The 19220-nt window shown below is 44.9% G+C and overlaps 1 protein-coding gene across 6 annotated transcripts in view; it reads left to right on the top strand.

Moving 5' to 3' along the window:
* ARHGEF18 (Rho/Rac guanine nucleotide exchange factor 18) overlaps positions 1-19220 on the top strand; it is a 251495-nt gene that overhangs the window by 122884 nt on the left and 109391 nt on the right. For 3 of the 6 annotated variants that reach the window (XM_069977930.1, XM_069977934.1, XM_069977935.1), the window contains 4 exons: positions 3161-3205; positions 9064-9135; positions 10120-10225; positions 13718-13877. In XM_069977930.1, the coding sequence (XP_069834031.1) occupies positions 3161-3205; positions 9064-9135; positions 10120-10225; positions 13718-13877 (383 nt within the window). Of the gene's footprint in view, positions 1-3160; positions 3206-9063; positions 9136-10119; positions 10227-13717; positions 13878-19220 lie in introns of all 6 variants that reach the window. The other 3 variants (XM_069977931.1, XM_069977932.1, XM_069977933.1) reach the window with 3 other exon arrangements.

The raw sequence follows: 19220 nt of genomic DNA, 5'->3' as shown, positions 1-19220 counted from the left end.
CTTCAGGAGGTGACTGTATCTCAAACTTGTCTAGCTTGTTCAGGATGGCCTCTGCACTGGTCTTATGAGCAGGTGCCCAGGTGCGAACTTCTTCAGCTGCCGGTCATTCCAACTGGTCTAGCAGGATCTCCACCTGTTGCTTAGAAAAGAAAGAAACTTTAGAGATCTGCGCAGCTTTTTGCTGAAATACATACGTGGTGCTCCTCTGTAGTATGGCAGGTTAGTAGGGCGCAGGAAGATGGAGGCAGGATAAGCTGAGGGTGAGGCTGCGCTGGAGGATGCAGACTGGTCTAGTGACCAGTTCGAAGGTGGTGATACGCCAGCCACCTGCTGGTTGTTGCTGTCGGAGGTCGACATGCTGTTTGGAGAGGAGGGCAGGAGAAGCTGCCGGAGAGGAGCACTGGTGAAAAAAATCAGCAGCAGATGAGTTGTAGGAGACTTGCGGTTAAGCTGGAACAGGATTAGCAAGATGGCGGCGCCGGAACATGCGGTCTGGGTCCGAGAGCATTCTTCCTCCGTCCGGAAGCACTCGTGCACTTTAGTTCCACCTGTGGGAGGCGTTGTAGGCGTCTTCTGCAACTTTGCAGGAACGCAGGCTCTCTTCCTGAAATGTGCGTAACATTAACCACTAGAACGCCTGTTGCCTGAAGGCATTTCTAAAAAAATAATATATATTGGGTATTTGGCTTATATTGAGAATGTTTGTAGTGTATTGTTGAGAGGCTGTGACAGTGGCATAATGCTGCAACTTTGACATGTTAAATGCACCCAGGCTTGCTTCCCCTGCTGCCCCAGTTGCATATCAGAGGTGTTTGTATCATTTTCTGCGGTGTCAGGGTGGACTTGGAAACCTAAATTTGACCACTTGGAGATCACCAAGTCACAAGCATTTTTTCCCATAGACTTTAATGGGATTCAATGTTCGATCAAATAGTCAAACATATCGTGGTCTACTCGAATCAAATGTCAAATATTTCACTACTTGCTAATCTCTACTAATGACCTACGCCTAACATCTACCTTAATCCGAACCTCTTACTCACATCTTCAGGACTTTACCTGAGCTGCACCAATTCTATGGGATGCATTGCCTAAGACTGTCAGACTCACCTCCAATACCCAAAGCTTTAAACATGCCCTCAAAACTCAGCTTTATAAACAGTCCTATCAGGTTCCCTAATTTGGTCAACAAGCCCCCCTTCCTTCCCATCAAGCACTTAGAAACATAGAAGATTGTCGGCAGAAGACCACTAGGTCCATCTAATCTGCCCTTTTAGTATTTCCCTTCTTAGTATCTTAGGACAGATATATGTTTATCCCAGGCGTGTTTAAATTCTGTTATTGTAGATTTACCAACCACATCTGCTGGAAGTTTGTTCCAAGTATCTACTACTCTTTCAGTAAAATAATATTTTCTCACGCTGCTTCTGATCTTTCCCCCAGATAACCTCTCACCGTGTCCTCTTGTTCTTGAGCTCAGTTTTTTACTAAAAACACTTCCCTCCTGAACCTTATTTAGTCTTTTAACAAAGGTTTCAATCATGTCCCCCCTTTCCGTTACTGGCCTCTCTGCCTGTCAATCATCCTGCCAAGCGCACTGAAAGGCAGAGCGCAGTGACTAGATACGAGCGGAGAGCTACCCACCATGACTACTTCCCCACTCGTATCTAGTCACGAGCCGGGGAATAAAAGTCTTTTTCTCTGTTATAAAGCACCTGCTGCGGCCGCGGATGGTACGTGCTGTCAGCCAAACGGGCTGATTGGTTCCCTTTAAGTCCAGATAGGCAATATCCACGGCGCCGCCTTCATCCAACACTTTTGTGATGTAATCAAAGAAATCAATAAGATTAGCCTGACATGATCGGCCCTCAGTAAAGCCATGCTGGTTTGGATCCATCAAATTGTTGATTCTTGTGGTGCGTTTACACAGACAGATTTATCTGACAGATTTTTTAAGCCAAAGCCAGGAACGGATTAGAAAAGAGGAGAAATCTCAGTGTTTCCTTTATGACCTGTTCTCTGTTTATAGCCTGTTCCTGGTTTTGGCTTCAAAAATCTGTCAGATAAATCTGTCTGTGTAAACGCACCATTAGGTGATCCATTATCTTCTTTTCTTAGAAGTTTCCATCATTTTTACTACTACAGATGTTAAGCTCACTGGCCTGTAGTAACTGGGCTCTTCTCTACTCCCTTCTTGTGGATGGGTATAACATTGGCTTTTCTCCAATCATCAGGGATATCTCCTGTTAGCAGGGATTGGTTATACAGATCCGTCAGGGGGGCAGCAATCACTTAGACCAGCATGCAGGCATTGGTTGGTGACTCTTTTACCCACGATTACTTGCACTGCCTTATTTATATAGATGGCCGGACCATAGTAACAGCGAAGCACTTTTGCCCCTCGGTCTTTCGTCTCTACCCTCTCCTCATAGAGCAGAGCCCTCACTTCTTATGTATGGTTTTCGTAATGTCTGATTTTTGTCTATATACCTCCAAAATTGTAAAATGCTGTGGAATCTGTTGGCACTATATAAATAAAGATTATTATTACTATTATTCTGAGCTGCTGCTTTCTGCTGAAGACACAAAATTCTGTGTGAGACGAGATTCGGACAGGTCGCTCTGTGTGGTAGCACCATGGAGACAGGCCACACTTTCCCAGAAGGGGCCCAGGCCCCCCTACAGTATGGGCCCCATAGCAGTTGCGTAGTCTGTCTCCATGGTAGCTAAGCCTCTGTCCAGAGGCATAATGAAGGGGCAATGCAGAGGTTAATGAAGATGTGTGAACTTTGTTATTTTACTGCAATAGACATTTGAGAACAGACCAGTTTGCACTAAAGTGTTACTGTTATTTCACGTAACTTTTGTCCTGTCCTCAGACTCACTCCTGATACAATCCTGAGATACAGCCGAGGGGCCCAGTATGATCAGTAACTTATGATATCTCAGGGAAATGGAAATAATAGCAATGCTTTAAAGACTCCTTCACACCTCCTTTTTACTGTGTTGTAATATGCATGTAAATTTTTAATTCAGTTTTTTGAGCCAAAGCCAGAAGTGGATTCAAAATAAATGGGAAATCTAAATAAAGGAATTGCCATATACTTTAACTATTGGAAAAAATACTGCTTTGAACAAGCTTTCTTTTTTTTTTTTGCAGACTATTTGTGCAACAAGTACTCCAAGAATTGAAACAGTATCATGGGTATGTGTGCCTAATATGAATGTTCAAATTCTTCACAGCTGTAATCCTGGTACTGTCACAGCCATCCAAGTGCCACTTACAGTCAATTGTTGCATCGTAAGGTCATGTTCACACAATGTACTAAATAAATAAAAAGTAGGGATGGTCCGAACCTGCCAAGGTTTAGGTTCGTATGAACCAGAACGCTCGGCCTTAGATTCCCGCTGTCTGCCCGCTCCGTGGAGCGGGTGGATACAGCGGGAGGACCGCCTGGAAAACTGGGATACAGCCTATCTGCACTGTGACTTTTTATCATGATGGCTGTCTTGGCAAACACTGTCAGTATATATGCTTCATGCACTTGCCAGTTTCTGTGATTGTACTTGCTGTATGAGACTTTTTTCATCTTCCAGGATTGGATGTTCCTCTAGTACTTGCATGTGGCTTGTGACATTATAGGATACTGGTATCTAACCTGAACCCCAAAGGACTGTCTCTGAGGGTCATTGCTATCCCTATTGGTCATACATACAGTTTCTGACGTAATACTGCAGCCATAAAAGTGTACTCCTGACTGTATTGTGTGTGGTTTGTCTGTGTCTTGGGGTTATCCTGACCTGTCGCTCCAAGTGCTTATCGGAGGCCGGGCCAGGGTGAACACCCGACGCACACACAGAGTACACACACTATATATATCCCCACTTGTCTCCTACCCTACTCTAATATTCATCTGATTTTTCTATTTATTTAAACACAACAATTCTATATAATCTCTAAACAGTAACCACTGTGTTTTGTGAAGGTCTCCTGATGATCCCAGGGACATATCTGGGTGAAACGCGTAGAGACTTGGATTGAGACAGAGATACTTGTTTATCACAATTTTTTTCTGAAGTCTGGTTTTATCTTTATACATCTGGGCTAATCTATCCCTAAGTATACCAGTCTATCAGAGGGTCAAAACCCTAGATCTGTTGTGAAGTGCCTATTTCATATGTGTAGAACACTTGTTTTAATAAATTTTTTACTTTTAATGCATATCTAATAAAAGTTAGATTTTTACGTGATTCTGGGAAATTAAATATAATTTACATGTATTTGGACCGTGGTTATTGCACGCCCATACGAGGTGGTGCATCTGTGATTTCGATACAGCCTATGGCTATGGCTGTATCCGTTTTCCAGGCGGGCCTCCCGCTGGATCTGCCCGCTGCACGGAGCGGGCAGACAGCGGGAATCATTACCGAGGGTTCGGACCATCCCTAATAAAAAGAATATATAAACTGCTGTTTTCTTATAGCTGTAATCCGCAGAAAGAGAGCCTATTAATGAATTTTTAAGGCTGTAAAGTTAATGTGTGTGCACTAACAGCTGTTTAACCATTGAGTTCAATAGAACTCAACTATAAAAACATTGGCAATTTTCTGCCCTTTTTGGAGCAGTAATAATGCAGGTTTACTGTTCAAAACAGGCAAAATCCATTGTAAGCTTATGACAAAAATGGTCTTTTACACTGGGTCACTATGAGAAAAAGGTACCGATTATTGCCCAGACCCAGCGATTAGCTGATAAATGGGCTCAATCGGCTGATTTCTCGGGGTTATGTGGCTTTAACCCCTAGACAACCCATGACGTACATGTACACCATTATTTACTATGTAACTCTGAAGCAGGTAAGGTCCAGTGTAAATGTAAGTGACACAAGCATCTCCTGTCACTTACCAATTGGTTTCTCTGACTGTCGGAAGGAAAAACACTTAAATCAGACTTTATCAGAAGAGCGCCATAATACTGATCAATGCTATGCAATCAGTATAAGCAATCTAATGATTGCATGTAACAGTCCCCTTGGGGGACTTAAAAAGTGTAAAATAAATAAATAAATAAAATGTTTCAAAAAATTTTAAAAAAAATATGCCAAAGCCACTCCTCCAATAAAGCTTAAATTACCACTTTTTCCCATCATACAAATAAAACATGTAAAAATAATGAAATAAATAAACATAATATATATTGTAGTTGTGTCATTGTTGGATCTATTAAAATATAACAATACTGTTCACACACGGTGAACAGCGTAAACAAAAAAAGCGGAAAAACACAGATTTTTTTTGTAACATTTTATATTATAAAAATTATAAAACATGATCAAAACATTTCATCTACACAAATGTAATACAAAACTAGAGATCATGGAGCGAAAATTGACATCCCATACTGCCCTGTAGATGGAAAAGAGTCACAATAGGGCTATTTTAATCATACAGTAATTATTTGCAAAATAAAATATTTTACTGTTAAAAATGGTAAAACATTAGAAAAGCTATGAAAACCTGCATATTGCTTTATATACACTGACATATAGAATAAAGATAACATGTGAATTATACAGTAAAGTGCATTACGTAAATATGGAAACCCCCCCCAAAATAAGCAAAATTGCTTTTTTTCTAATTTCATCCCAATATTATAATATTTTTGGGGTTCTCGCATACAGTTTATGGTAGATTAAAAGGCACCATTACAAAGTACAATTGTTCCTGAAAAAAAAAGTGTCCTTAAGGGTAACTTCACACGAATCGGATTCAAAGCGGGTTTGCAGCGAAATCCTGTGAACTTCAATAGGGTTACATCCCCGCAGTGAAATTTTAATTCTGATGCCAGTATGTAACCCAGCCCCTTTAACCCCCCGCAGCATACATTACCTGCTCAGCGCTGCGGCTCTCCTGTTGGTCCCGCTCAGCCAATCAGTGCAAAGCCCCACCACACTCACTGATTGGCTGAGCAGGACTGACAGAAGCCGGGAGTCTCACATGCAGCCGTGGCCCCGAGCAGTTAATGTATGCTGCGGGGGGTTAAAGGGGCCAGGTTACATACTGGCAGTGGAATGAAAATTCCGCTGCGGGTATGTAACCCTACTGAAGTTCACAGTACCAGGATTTGCAGCGGATTTAGCTGCAAACTCGCAGCATGAAATCCGCTGTAAATCCGGTACGTGTGAAGCTACCCTAAGGGGTTAAAAGTCCTTGGTCAACCCCTCTCCTCATAGTCTGTAAGCTGATGCATGCGAGCAGGGCCCTTACTCCTCATGTATGGATAATTATATGTGTATCTCTGTAATGTCTGATTTTTGTCTATGTAAGTACCCTCAGAATTGTAAAGTGCTGTGGAATCTGTTAATAAAAATTATAATTATCTAGTGATCCTTTGTGCAGCAATGCACTGACAATAACTCAGCTATATAAAGGAGCAAAAACATAGAGAGGTTGGTCAGCGCCCGGCGGAATAGTAGAAGCTTCTTATATGGAGATAACCGAGCACGAAGGTATTTCCCCTGGATACCGGGGCATATGTAGTAAAGAAGAAGCCAGATTCCTTCAGCTCGCGTTAAAAAATATAATTCTTTTTATTCCAAATTCATTAAAACAGTAGCCGACGCGTTTCGGACCTAACCAGGTCCTTAATCATGGCATCTTATGGCTGTATGATCACAGGAAGAAGGAGACAGTCGCTCCCATAATGGAAGAATCTTCCAAGAGACAAGAGGTCTCCGTGGACTCCGTATAACAGGGGTAACACAAAACACGCTGCACAGCGTTGCAGCATGTGAGGCGTGTTTTGTGTTACCCCTGTTATACGGAGTCCACGGAGACCTCTTGTCTCTTGGAAGATTCTTCCATTATGGGAGCGACTGTCTCCTTCTTCCTGTGATCATACAGCCATAAGATGCCATGATTAAGGACCTGGTTAGGTCCGAAACGCGTCGGCTACTGTTTTAATGAATTTGGAATAAAAAGAATTATATTTTTTAACGCGAGCTGAAGGAATCTGGCTTCTTCTTTACTATATATAAAGGAGCATCAGTCTTGTAGTGGTCTGTCTAAACCAGGGGTGGGGAACCTCCGGCCCGCGGGCCGCATCCGGCCCCTGACACCTCCGGGTGTGGCCCGCGGCTCCCCTGTGACATGCGCCGCTCTGGAGGAGAAGGAGCCGACACACACGGCATCCTCCTGTGTCTGTGACAGCTGCCAGGAGGATGCTGTGAGTGCCGGCTCCTTCCCCTCAGAGCGGTGCACATCTTCTGTCTCCTGCCCTCCTGTGACGTGCGCCGCGCTGGTGAGGCAGGAGCTGGCACAGACACAGGAAGATGTGTTGTATGCCGGCTCCTGCCTCACCAGCGCGGCGCACGTCTTTTGACTCCTGCGGGCCGCGCGCGATGACGTCATTTCATCGCGCGCCGCCTGCAGGAGAAGACCGGCACAGAAGAGAGGAGGGAGAAGAGGACCTGGACAGCGTGGGAGCGGAGGAAAGGTGAGTGGGATGTTTATTTTTTTCATTTGGGGCAGACACTGGGGGTTAACTAGGCCACCAGGGACATGACTGGGGGGGTTAACTAGGCTTCCAGGGACATGACTGGGGGGGGGGGGGGTTAACTAGGCTACCAGGGACATGACTGGGGGGGGGGGTAACTAGGCTACCAGGGACATGACTGGGGGGGGGGGTTAACTAGGCTACCAGGGACATGACTGGGGGGTTAACTAGGCCACCAGGGCCATGACTGAGGAGTTAACTAGGCCACCAGGGACATGACTGAGGAGTTAACTAGGCTACCAGGGACATGACTGAGGGGTTAACTAGGCCACCAGGAACATGACTGAGGAGTTAACTAGGCTACCAGGGACATGACTGAGGAGTTAACTAGGCTACCAGGGACATGGCTGAGGGGTTAACTAGGCCACCAGGGACATGACTGAGGAGTTAACTAGGCCACCAGGGACATGACTGAGGAGTTAACTAGGCCACCAGGGACATGACTGAGGAGTTAACTAGGCTACCAGGGACATGACTGGGGGGGTTAACTAGGCCACGAGGGACATGACTGAGGAGTTAACTAGGCTACCAGGGACATGACTGAGGGGTTAACTAGGTCACCAGGGACATGACTGAGGAGTTAACTAGGCTACCAGGGACATGACTGAGGAGTTAACTAGGCCACCAGGGACATGACTGAGGGGTTAACTAGGCTACCAGGGACATGACTGAGGAGTTAACTAGGCTACCAGGGACATGACTGGGGGGGTTAACTAGGCCACCAGGGACATGGCTGGGGGGTTAACTAGGCTACCAGGGGCATCACTAAGGATTCAAATCAGGTACAAGGGGCATCACAGAGGGTTAACTACAATAGCAGGGGCATTAGGGGAACAATACTTTGCCTTGTTCGGGTGCTGCAAACCCCCGCTACTAACTGCCGCGCACGGTATAACATTGAGTGCGGCCCTCAAATGATTTTATTAAGGCCCGACCGGCCCTCGACATGGAAAAGGTTCCCCACCCCTGGTCTAAACTGACCCCTAGACTACAGGAGCTGGAACAGATGCCTTTCCCTTGCTGCTGCCTCCAAAACTAAACGGCCCATAAATTTATTTCCTTGTAATGTATTTTCCTTGTGCTGCTCAGCTCCTTATGCATATCAGTGAAGTTCATAAAAGAATGGTCTTCAGATGTAAGACATAGTTTACAGAAAATAAACACATTCCATGTATAGAGAGGATTTTGTAATTATTTCTGTAAGAGGCCATTCACACATCTGTAATATACAGTCCATGCATGGACCACTGCGGACCAGACTTTGGAATTCCTGACGTCACAATTTATGATGCCGGGAGCTCCGAAACTGTTAAAATATTTGTGGTTCTGTACTGACACTGTATGAATTATGATGTCAGGAGTTCCAAGGTCTAGTCCGCAGTCCTTGCACGGATCGTATGTGAGAATGGCCACTGAGTAATATATAAATTAGTCAGCAACAATTGCTAGAAATTTTTTAGATTGTTATAATGATTGACTCATGAAATGTGGCTTTTATACCCACTTAGAACCAAAGGCAAGCGAGAAGGGAGCAGTGAGAGAAAGCAGAATTTGACCTGGTTCGAGTTCCTGTCAAACGAGTGGGTAATTAATCTGGGCAAATCCAACAATTGCATAATAAACTACTATATGGATATATTTTGGAGGTACAAAGGCTAATATATTTAGGAATTCTACCAGTTTCAATTTAAGGGGACATTCACACGTTCTGTGCACGGTTCATAAATACGGACAATGTATTACGGAATGCTGTTTGGAGCTCTCGGCATCATCATTCGTTATTATTCGCAGTGAGTCAGTACAGTGGCCTGAAGATTTAAAGTTTCGGAACTTCTGGCATGATCGTGAATGATGATATTGGGAGTTTTGAATTCTTGTCCATAGCACATTGTCAATGCATGGATCCTAACTACGGAACGTGTAAATGCCCCCTTACTCTTGACAGAATGGCTCCTGCTTGCTAAAGAGCAAAGGATTGATTGTTTTGTTTAAAGGGAATCCGTTGTAATTCACATTATAAACTGCTGACACTGTTAGATAGCTGTTAGGTCAGGGAGACCCATGGTGCCTTTCATATATCTGTTTGTGCTTCAGGGATGTGGAAAAAGGCTTTAATTCCCTGGCACGAAATCACAGAGGTTTTTCCAAGATGCTTAAAAGTTGGATGCTGGAATGTCTCCTTGCTCCCCCTCCCTGCTTGACACTTAACAGGGTCAGGTATGGGAGGGGGAGTTCGGAGGTGTTACAGCTTACTGCACTTCAAGAGATCAGGACTCTGACTCTTTTTACTATAGAATAAAAGCATTTTTCTACATTCTGGAAGCACAGGCAGATTTATGAAAGGTACCATGTGTCTCCTGACCCTAGCATCTAACAGTGTCAGCAGTCTGGAACGTGAATTACAGCTGACAGATTCCCTTTAACAATTTATTGAAAATAGTGTCTCTATAAAATAGAGAACACAACAAAACTAAATAAATGTAAAAACCTTGTGAAGGTGCGTCTCTGGACTATTCTTTTTGCACCCAGCTTACTTTTTTTTTAACTTTTTCTTCTGTATAAAGGACAGAGGATACGGGGAAACCAGGAAAAGTGGAAAGAGGGACAAAAGTAAAAAGGCGACTTAGTTCTCTGAAGAACAGGGTTACTGGATCCTGGCAAAAGGATAAGGTACAAAATGGATGTAAAGTATTAAAGGGGTTATCCAGTGAAAATCTCTTTTCTTTCAAATCAACTGGTTTCAGAAAGTTATATAGATTTGTAATTTACTTTTATTTGAAAATATCAAGTCTTCCCATATTTATCAGCTTCTGTAAGTTCTGTAGGAAGTGGTGTCTACTTTTCAATCCAACACACTACAAAAACACACTGCACCATTAGTGGCTAAAAAGTATTCTAAAATGCTAACATAAAAACAGACTACACATCTGCAAAGTTTTGCAGATCTCCTCCAAACAGAACAAAATGTGTGTCGTACTATGAGTGGAGGATTATGTGTTGTCATAATCCAACTCGGGTTCTAGTTACTAATAAATACCTATAGAAAACACTCAATCTCTCATTTATCACAAAATGAAATTTTATTATTAAAAGCACATTATAATAATAATTCATATAAGACAATGAACCACGACTGAAAAGAATGTTTAAAAACAACGAACATACAAGAGGGAGCCGCTACAGATAGACAATAATAAGTGTGAACTAGACAGTAAGTAAATCATGAATCGGTAAAAAAGAAAGGTGCTGTAAGTAGGGTATATAAAGCCTAATAGTACACACAAAGGTCTTTCAGCAGAGAACCACATACAAATGTGGTTAAAACAAATAGTATTACCTAAATGGTGAATAGTAGAATCGTCCACTGGTTGCCCCCACCCCTGAACAAACAGACTATTTGGATGGAATTCTGTCTTAAAGGAGAAGTCCGGCGAAATTTTTTATTAAAGTATTGTATTGCCCCCCCAAAAGTTATACAAATCACCAATATACACTTATTACAGGAAGTGCTTATAAAGTGTTTTTTTTCCCTGCATTTACTACTACATCAAGGCTTCACTTCCTGGAGAAAATGGTGATGTCACGACCCGACTCCCAGAGTTGTGCGGGCTGTGGCTGCTGGAGAGGATGATTATGTCATCTCCACACATATGGTATTAATAAAAACTAGAGATCATGGCGCAAAAAAATGACACCCCAAACAGACGCGTACGTGAAAAAATAGAAACGCTATAAATCAAATAAGGGCCATTGTAATCACAGCTATTTGCCCACAGCCCATAAATGATATTTTGGGGGTTCCGTCATACAGGGTATGGTAGATCAAAAGGTGCTTTTAAAAATTACACCCGTTCCTGAAAAAAAAACAAGCCCTTACACGGCCCTGTAGCTGGAAAAATAAAAGCGTTATGGGTCTTAGAAGAAGAGAAGGAAAAAACGAAAACGCTAAATTGAAAATCGGGATCGTGTCGGGGTGACAGGCTCCCGACCCCCACTAGAGCACCTTATACGTACATGATCGCGCCAGGTCCCGCTTCTTGAGATGGTCGGGTGACGGAGATTTCAGCGCCCGAAGCCCAGCATGCACGCTCCTGAGTCCAACTCTCAGAGAATGACTGGTGAGTCCGACGCTCCGTCACTCTCTATGAGCGTTGGACTCATCTCAGGAGCGCGCACGCGCCGGGCTTCGGGCGCTGAAATCTCCAACACCCGACCGTCTCAAGAAGTGGGACCCAGCGCAATCAGATACGTATAAGGTGCTCTAGCGAGGGGTCGGGAGCCTGTCACCCCGGCACGGGGGGTAACAGGTTCCCTTTAAGGCCATTTTGGGCTCTGTCCTTAAGAGGTTAAGAGTATTGTGCATGTTTTTATAGTATTTATTTCTCTATATAGTGTAGCACAGTGTTGATTTGTAATTATGGATGTTGATGTACGGGATAAAATAGATTCATATACTGCAGACAGCATCTGCAGTTTTCGCTTTAATGCAATACTGTACTGTATTCATCTACCCAACCCCCCTGCAGGTACCATCCGTTTGCTAAATTAAAGTCCTTCCCAGTCGTGTGCTCCTTCTTGTCATCTGTAAGGCCCCTGGGCACTACGTCACATGAGCCAGCAGATGATGACAAGAACTACTTGCCGGGGGTGTAACAGATGTCAAGGAGGATGAGGAAGAAGAAGAAAGGAGAGGAGTAGAAGGCCTAGGGCCTCATTGACTCCACTATTGACTGAGCTGCTGCACATTAGACCAGTGATTTTCAACCAGTGTGCCGTGGCACACTAGTGTGCCGTGACACATGGTTGGGTGTGCCGCGGGGAAAGTTCCCCAAACTATGGTGCCCCTGTGAAAAAGGAGAAAACAATGGGGGAGAGAAACCTGGGGATGGGGGAGAGAAACAGCGGAGAGAAAAGTATGGTGGAGAGAAGCACAGGAGAGAAGCATGGGGAAGAGAGGCACAGGAGAGAAGCAGGGGGGAGAAGTATGGTGGAGAGAAGCACAGGGGGGAGAAGCACAGGAGAGAAGCATGGGGGAGAGAAGCACAGGAGAGAAGCATGGGGGAGAGAAGCACAGGAGAGAAGCATGGGGGAGAGAAGCACAGGAGAGAAGCATGGGGGAGAGAAGCACAGGAGAGAAGTAGGGGGGAGAAGCACAGGAGAGAAGCAGGGGGGAGAAGTATGGTGGAGAGAAGCACAGGAGGGAGAAGAAAACAGTCCCAGGTTTCACACTGAGTTAGTATAAATACATTTAGAATCTATATTATTAACTATATGTATAATATGTACTGTTTTAGTGTCATTTTGTGCCATTTTGGTTGGTGGTGTGCCCCGGGATTTTTTTTAAGTATAAAAAGTGTGCCGCAGCTCAAAAAAGGTTGAAAATCACTGCATTAGACTATTCTGGCCAAGGGAAGCCCTTGCAATCTAGAGCCTCATAGCACTTTGATTTGCCATTGTTTTAAAGGAGTTCTCTGGAGAACAAAAATGTCTTCAACTAGTGTTGAAAAGTTATTTAAATTTGTAATTTACTTTTATTTAGAAATCGCCAGTCTTCCAGTACTTAGCTGCTGGATGTCCTACAAAAAGTGGTGTATTCTTTTAAGTCTGACACAATGCTCTCTACTGTCACCTCTGTCCATGCCAGGAACTGTCCAGAGCAGTAGCAAATCCCCATCGAAAACCTCTGCTGCTTTGGACAGTTCCTGACATGGACAGAGGTGGCAGCAAAGGGCACTGTGTCAAGGTATGTGTACACTATGGAATCCGCGTGGATAACATTACGTCAATTCTTTGGTCGTACGGCAGAATCCACCTGAGTCAAGCGGGAGCACGAGGGATCTTATTAGTGCGGATTCTGTAGTGTGCACATACCCTTAGACGGAAAAGAATACACCACTTCCTGACGGACATACAGCAACTGATAAGTACTGGAAGACTGGAGATTTTTAAATAAAGGTGAATTACAAATCTAGTTAACTCTCTAGCACAAGTTGATTTGATTTTTTTCTTTGCCAGAGTACCCCTTTAAGTGATGCAGTAATGCAATGAAAATGCATAACACAGCCTTACTATTTTAATATCATAACATCATATGTCTCTCAAATTAATAAATCCTTTTCTAACAGGACAATGTTTTATTTTCTTCACCCTCTTGTCTTCTAGGGTAAGATGAAAGAGCAGCTAAAAGAAAAAGGCAGAAATACGAAGGACAAATGGATAAATGCCAATGGGCATGAGCTGGTGCCAGGCTGCTTCTCAAGTCACGCCAAATGCACTTTATGCACAAAGTCACTTGTAAATGGGCGTGGACTACAGTGCATGTGTGAGTAGGCACTGCTTGTTTGCTGGGAGGGGTACTGCCACATTTCACTTACTCCTTAGGCTATATGTGCACACAGTATTTCTATCCGTCTTTTGGTCAGTATTTTTTCAACCGAAATCAGGAGTAGAATTGACAGGGCAAAATTATAATGGAAAGATTTGTTTTGGTTGAAAAAAAAGACTGACAGAAATACTATTGAACAGTGTGAACTGTGAACATTGCCTTAAAGTGAATCCTTCAGTAGCAATTCATGATCCAAACTGCTGCCCATCAGGGTATTTTCTCACACGTTACGACGCCAGTAGAAAATGGTGAGCGCACGCACTGCTTCTGACGGGGATTTCTCGGCGGCGGGACCAGGACTTCGAGAAAGGGGTAAGTATAAGGGGCTCCACCGGGGGGGGGGGGGGTGGGGTCGCGCAGGCTTCACCCCGGCAGCCGGGGTGACAGGCTTCCTTTAATGCAATAAAGGATGGCTGGATGGCAATGAAGTGATCGATTACTGCAATATAGGGATGCAGTAACACAATGAAATGATGCAGCACTGCAATTCAGTGATGCATTCACATTGCATTTTTACTGCATGTGTGAACACAACCTGACTGTAGATAGCTGTTAGGTCAAGGAGACCTGTTACCTTTCATAGGGAAATTAGTGTCATAGAATCTTTCCCAAGCCCCTGAAGTGGTAAGGGCTGGAACACATCCTCACTCTCCTTCCCGTCCCTTACACTGCTTGAATTTAGGGCTGTGGAGTCGGTAAGCCCCAGCTCCGACTCAGACTCCTGAATTTTATCAAGACCGACTCAGACTCCCAACTGAGACTCCTGCTCCTTCATAAATGGCCAGTCATATACCAGGGGAGTTATTTATCACACTGGCTCAACAGCTTCTCCCTAATGTCCTACATGATCCTGGGGCGACTTCTGAGGGAATAAGGAAAGATATAAAGCAGATTCTCCTGTGTGTGCAGTGGATGCAGCCAGTCTCCAGCCTCCATGTCCTTAACTACTCAGAACTAGACTAGATGGAGCAGGTGGTCTTTTCCTGCTGACAATCTTCTATGTTTCTAACTAAATATTCACCATACACACAGAAACACTGCTAAGAATGCCAGATCCCTGTGATATAGAGGTCAGCCATAGTGATATACATGGGGTCACACAGTGATATAGAGGGGTCACTGTGGGTGTGGGGGCACGCCATAGCACACACACAGCCTGCTGCAGCCATAGCACGCACGCACACACAGCTGCAGCCATAGAACACTGAAGAAACACCACATTGAGGACAGAGGTTACTGCTACACTACCTATGTCTTCTCCTCTATATTACACAGGATATCTTCATATTACACTGCTGCTCATATACAATCATCCAGCATCCAGGAAGAGAACAGCACAGATCTCCCGCCACACAATGGACTCTTCCAGCTTAGAAACAAACTGCCAAATAGTGACCGACAACTTTTCCTCGACCACCGTTATCTAATAGGGCCAGTGTTCTATTAGAATGTTGCTCATAATATATATTGATGAGCAAAACTCAATTCTTAATAATTCTAGGATTTTTTTTAAAGCTGGATTCGGTAAATTTTTTCTGACTCCAACTCTGACTCCACAGCCCTGGTTGAGTTTCCAGCTGTCAATCAAGCAGAGGCAGGTACAGTATGGAAGGGGGAGTTAGGGTACTTGCACACTACACAATGGCGACGGAAAACCCTTTGTGCATTCCGTAGCTCGCGGACTGTGGGGGGTGCGTGTCTCCGCCCGTCTCAGACTCCACTCTATGCATGGGCAGATTCCATCATCTGTCCAATGAATGAACCGGGTGCAAGCTGCGGAGTGCTTTCCGTCGCCATTCCGTAGTGTGCACGTACCGTTAGAAAGCATTGCAGAATGTCAGGTGCTTGGGAAAGACACTTCACATCAGGGAATTACAACATTTTCTATGTTCTGGACAGATATATTCTTTCACAAGGTACCATGTGTCTCCCTGACCTAACATCATCTAAGGGCCCTTTTACACTGAAAGATTATCTGACAGATTATCTGCCAAAGATTTGAAGCCAAAACCAGGAATGGATTTGAAAAGAGGAGAAATCTCAGGCTTTATAGTCCATTCCTGGCTTTGGCTTCGAATCTTTGGCAGATTATCTGTCAGATAATCTTTCCGTGTAAAAGGGCCCTTACAGTGTCAGCAGATTAGAAGATGAATTGCAGCTGACAGATTCCCTTTAAATCTCTGGTAATAGCATGGTAAGTAGAGCTAACGTTTTAACAGTAGAACAGAATTATATGAAAAAAAAAAGTGTTTGTTTAGCACAAGAAGGCACATATATACTCCAGTCACCTGACTAACCCTGTATTCTGTGGCCATAGTACACTGCAATAACATCCCACATGTGGGCTTCATTAGATTCTATGGAGTTGGATGTCCCTTACAAACTGTAAGTAAGACCGAGTATGATGAATGTCTGAGGACGTTGAACAGAAAATTATCATCTTTATTATAAATCACATAAAAGCAGAAAATGCAGTCACACTTAGTGGTCATGTGTGCAAACCCATATACAGACATAATGCAAGTTATCACCTATGTTCTGACCAAAATCAGGCTACATTTACACGTTCAGTGGTTTTTCAGGACCATATATGATATCTGTAATCGTCAATAATCTTTGTCCACAATCTTAAAAAAGATCAGCTGCGTTGCATCAGTAGGCTAGGTTCACACTACGTATATGTCCGGCCGCATATTTTTCGCGGCCGGACATATACGTATGAAACTCCGGCTGGGACTTTACGCAAGTTGCGGCCGGATACGTACGGACCGCGAACTTACGCCCGTAGCGTACTTACGCTTCCCGAGCGCTCTTCGTAGCGATCTGACAGCGGTCTTTTACTTGAAAATCTTCGCCTAGCCCCGGACACCCCACAGAACCTTTTAGATCGGAACAAAAAGCTGGCAAAATGAAGAAATCACCACTACGTACGGGACCGCATGTTACGCTACGGGCGTAAGTTACGGCATTTCCGCCCGGAAACAATGGTCTGGTTCATTTTTTACGGCACCGCATACGATCCGGGCGTAAGTTCGTACGTAGTGTGAACTGTGCGCCCGTAGATCGTATACTTTCCATTGTACGCAAACTACGTAAGTTTCCGGCCGCTTATTCACGGAACGAGCTACGGCCGGAAACTTACGTAGTGTGAACGTAGCCGTAATCTGTATTTTTTGTGGATCAGCAAAGAAGGGGAAGGTGATAGTTAAAGGGGTACTCCAGCGTGGGGGCACTTTTTTTGCTGGGACCGGGGAGGAGGTGGCCGAGGGAAAAGACGTCCACTCACCTCCCCGGTACCAGCGGCGGGTCCCGCATCGCGGTGCTCCGGTGCCTGGCCGCTTCCGTGTGTCTGACGCGGGCCCGAGACGTGACGTTTCAGGTCCGCTCAGCCACTCAGTGACAGAGGCGGGATCTGAGCAGACTTGAAACGGATCCCGCCTCCTTCACTGAGTGGACCTGAAACGTCACATCTCAGGCCCGCGTCAGACACCCAGAAGCTGCCGGGAACCGGGCACCAGAGCGTCGCGATGCAGGACCCACCGATGGAATCTCGACCACCTCCTCCCCGGTCCCAGCAAAAAAGTGCCCTCACGCTGGAGTACCCCTTTAAAGGGAATCTGTCAGCACCTGGGTGCTGGCAGTGTAGTGTTGGTAAGTGTCCCCTGTTGTGTCTGTAAAATCATTACTCATCTTTATCTTTTACGGATTTGCAGACGTTACAAGCGTTCTATCTGTTAAAATTACAGATCTGCAAAAATCAGACACTTCCACAGACTTCTATGGAATAATCTGTGCTAGAATTACGGTCCGTACTGGAGCTTGTTGGCCTTTTTTTGCAAATTGCAGATCCGTAAATTTGCAAATCAGTCCAACTGAAATCAGTGGGCTCTAAATTTGTCGGTAATTTGGTAATTACAGACAAAACTACGGAACATGTGAATGTAGCCTTAGGTTGCGTTGTTAAGTCACAATCATATGTCAATAGCACACAGTTAAAGGGTTTAGGGTTTATCCAGCTAAAAAAAAAAAAAAAGTCTTTCAAATCAACTGATATCAGAAAGTTATACAGATTTATAATTTACTTCTATTAAAAAATCTCAAATCTTCCCATACTTACTAGCTGCTGTATGTCCTGCATACATCTCTGGACGAGACAGGAACTGTCCAGAGCAGCAGCAAATTCCCATAGAAAGCCTCTCTTTCTCTAGAGAGTTCCTGTCTCGGACAGAGGTGTCAGCAGAAAGCACTGTGTCATTGATGTCTTCAATATCATTGGCAGCTGTGATTTCTGCTCAGCAGGAATCAACTTTGTACCAGGGAGGTGTGTCTAGTGGTGGTGTTACAGTGAACAGGGCAGGTGTGTCTAAAGGTCATGGTGTTTCAGTGTACTGGCCAGGTGTTTCTAGTGGTGGTGTTAGTGTACCAGACAGGTGTGTCTGGTGATAATTGTGCTACAGTGTGGGTAGGTTTGTCTAGTGGTGGAACTGCCCTACTCTTTGTGAATGGTACCGTGACAGCCCATACTACTGTACATAAACAACATCAGTAATTCAGTCAACATTGCTCTCTACATGGACATTGTGCCTCTACATGGACAACACAGGCCTAATGTAATCTTCTTGGAGAACAATGCTCCAGCTCATTAGAAAATGGCTGCTGGAGACTGGAGGACATCACATAAAGTGGCTACTGCTGAAGACTGGTGGACTTCACATGGAGCGAATGCTGGAGACTGGGGGACCTCACATGGAGCAGCTGCTGGTGGAGACTGGGGAACCTCATATGGAGCAGATGCTCCTGGAGACTGGGGGACCTCACATGGAGCAGATGCTCCTGGAGACTGGGGGACCTCACATGGAGCGGATGCTGCTGGAGACTGGGGGACCTCACATGGAGCGGATGCTGCTGGAGACTGGGGGACCTCACATGGAGCGGCTGCTGCTGGAGACTGGGGGACCTCACATGGAGGGGCTGCTGGTGGAGACTGGGGAACCTCACATGGAGCAGATGCTCCTGGAGACTGGGGGACCTCACATGAAGCGGATGCTCCTGGAGACTGGGGGACCTCACATGGAGCGGATGCTCCTGGAGACTGGGGGACCTCACATGGAGCGGATGCTCCTGGAGACTGGGGGACCTCACATGGAGCGGATGCTCCTGGAGACTGGGGGACCTCACATGGAGCGGATGCTCCTGGAGACTGGGGGACCTCACATGGAGCGGATGCTCCTGGAGACTGGGGGACCTCACATGGAGCGGATGCTCCTGGAGACTGGGGGA

The sequence above is a fragment of the Dendropsophus ebraccatus genome, chromosome 7, assembly GCF_027789765.1.
Source record: "Dendropsophus ebraccatus isolate aDenEbr1 chromosome 7, aDenEbr1.pat, whole genome shotgun sequence".
Lineage (NCBI taxonomy): Eukaryota > Metazoa > Chordata > Amphibia > Anura > Hylidae > Dendropsophus > Dendropsophus ebraccatus.
The sequence above is the reverse complement of the archived record's forward strand: the minus strand, read 5'-3'. Positions and strand labels throughout refer to the sequence as shown.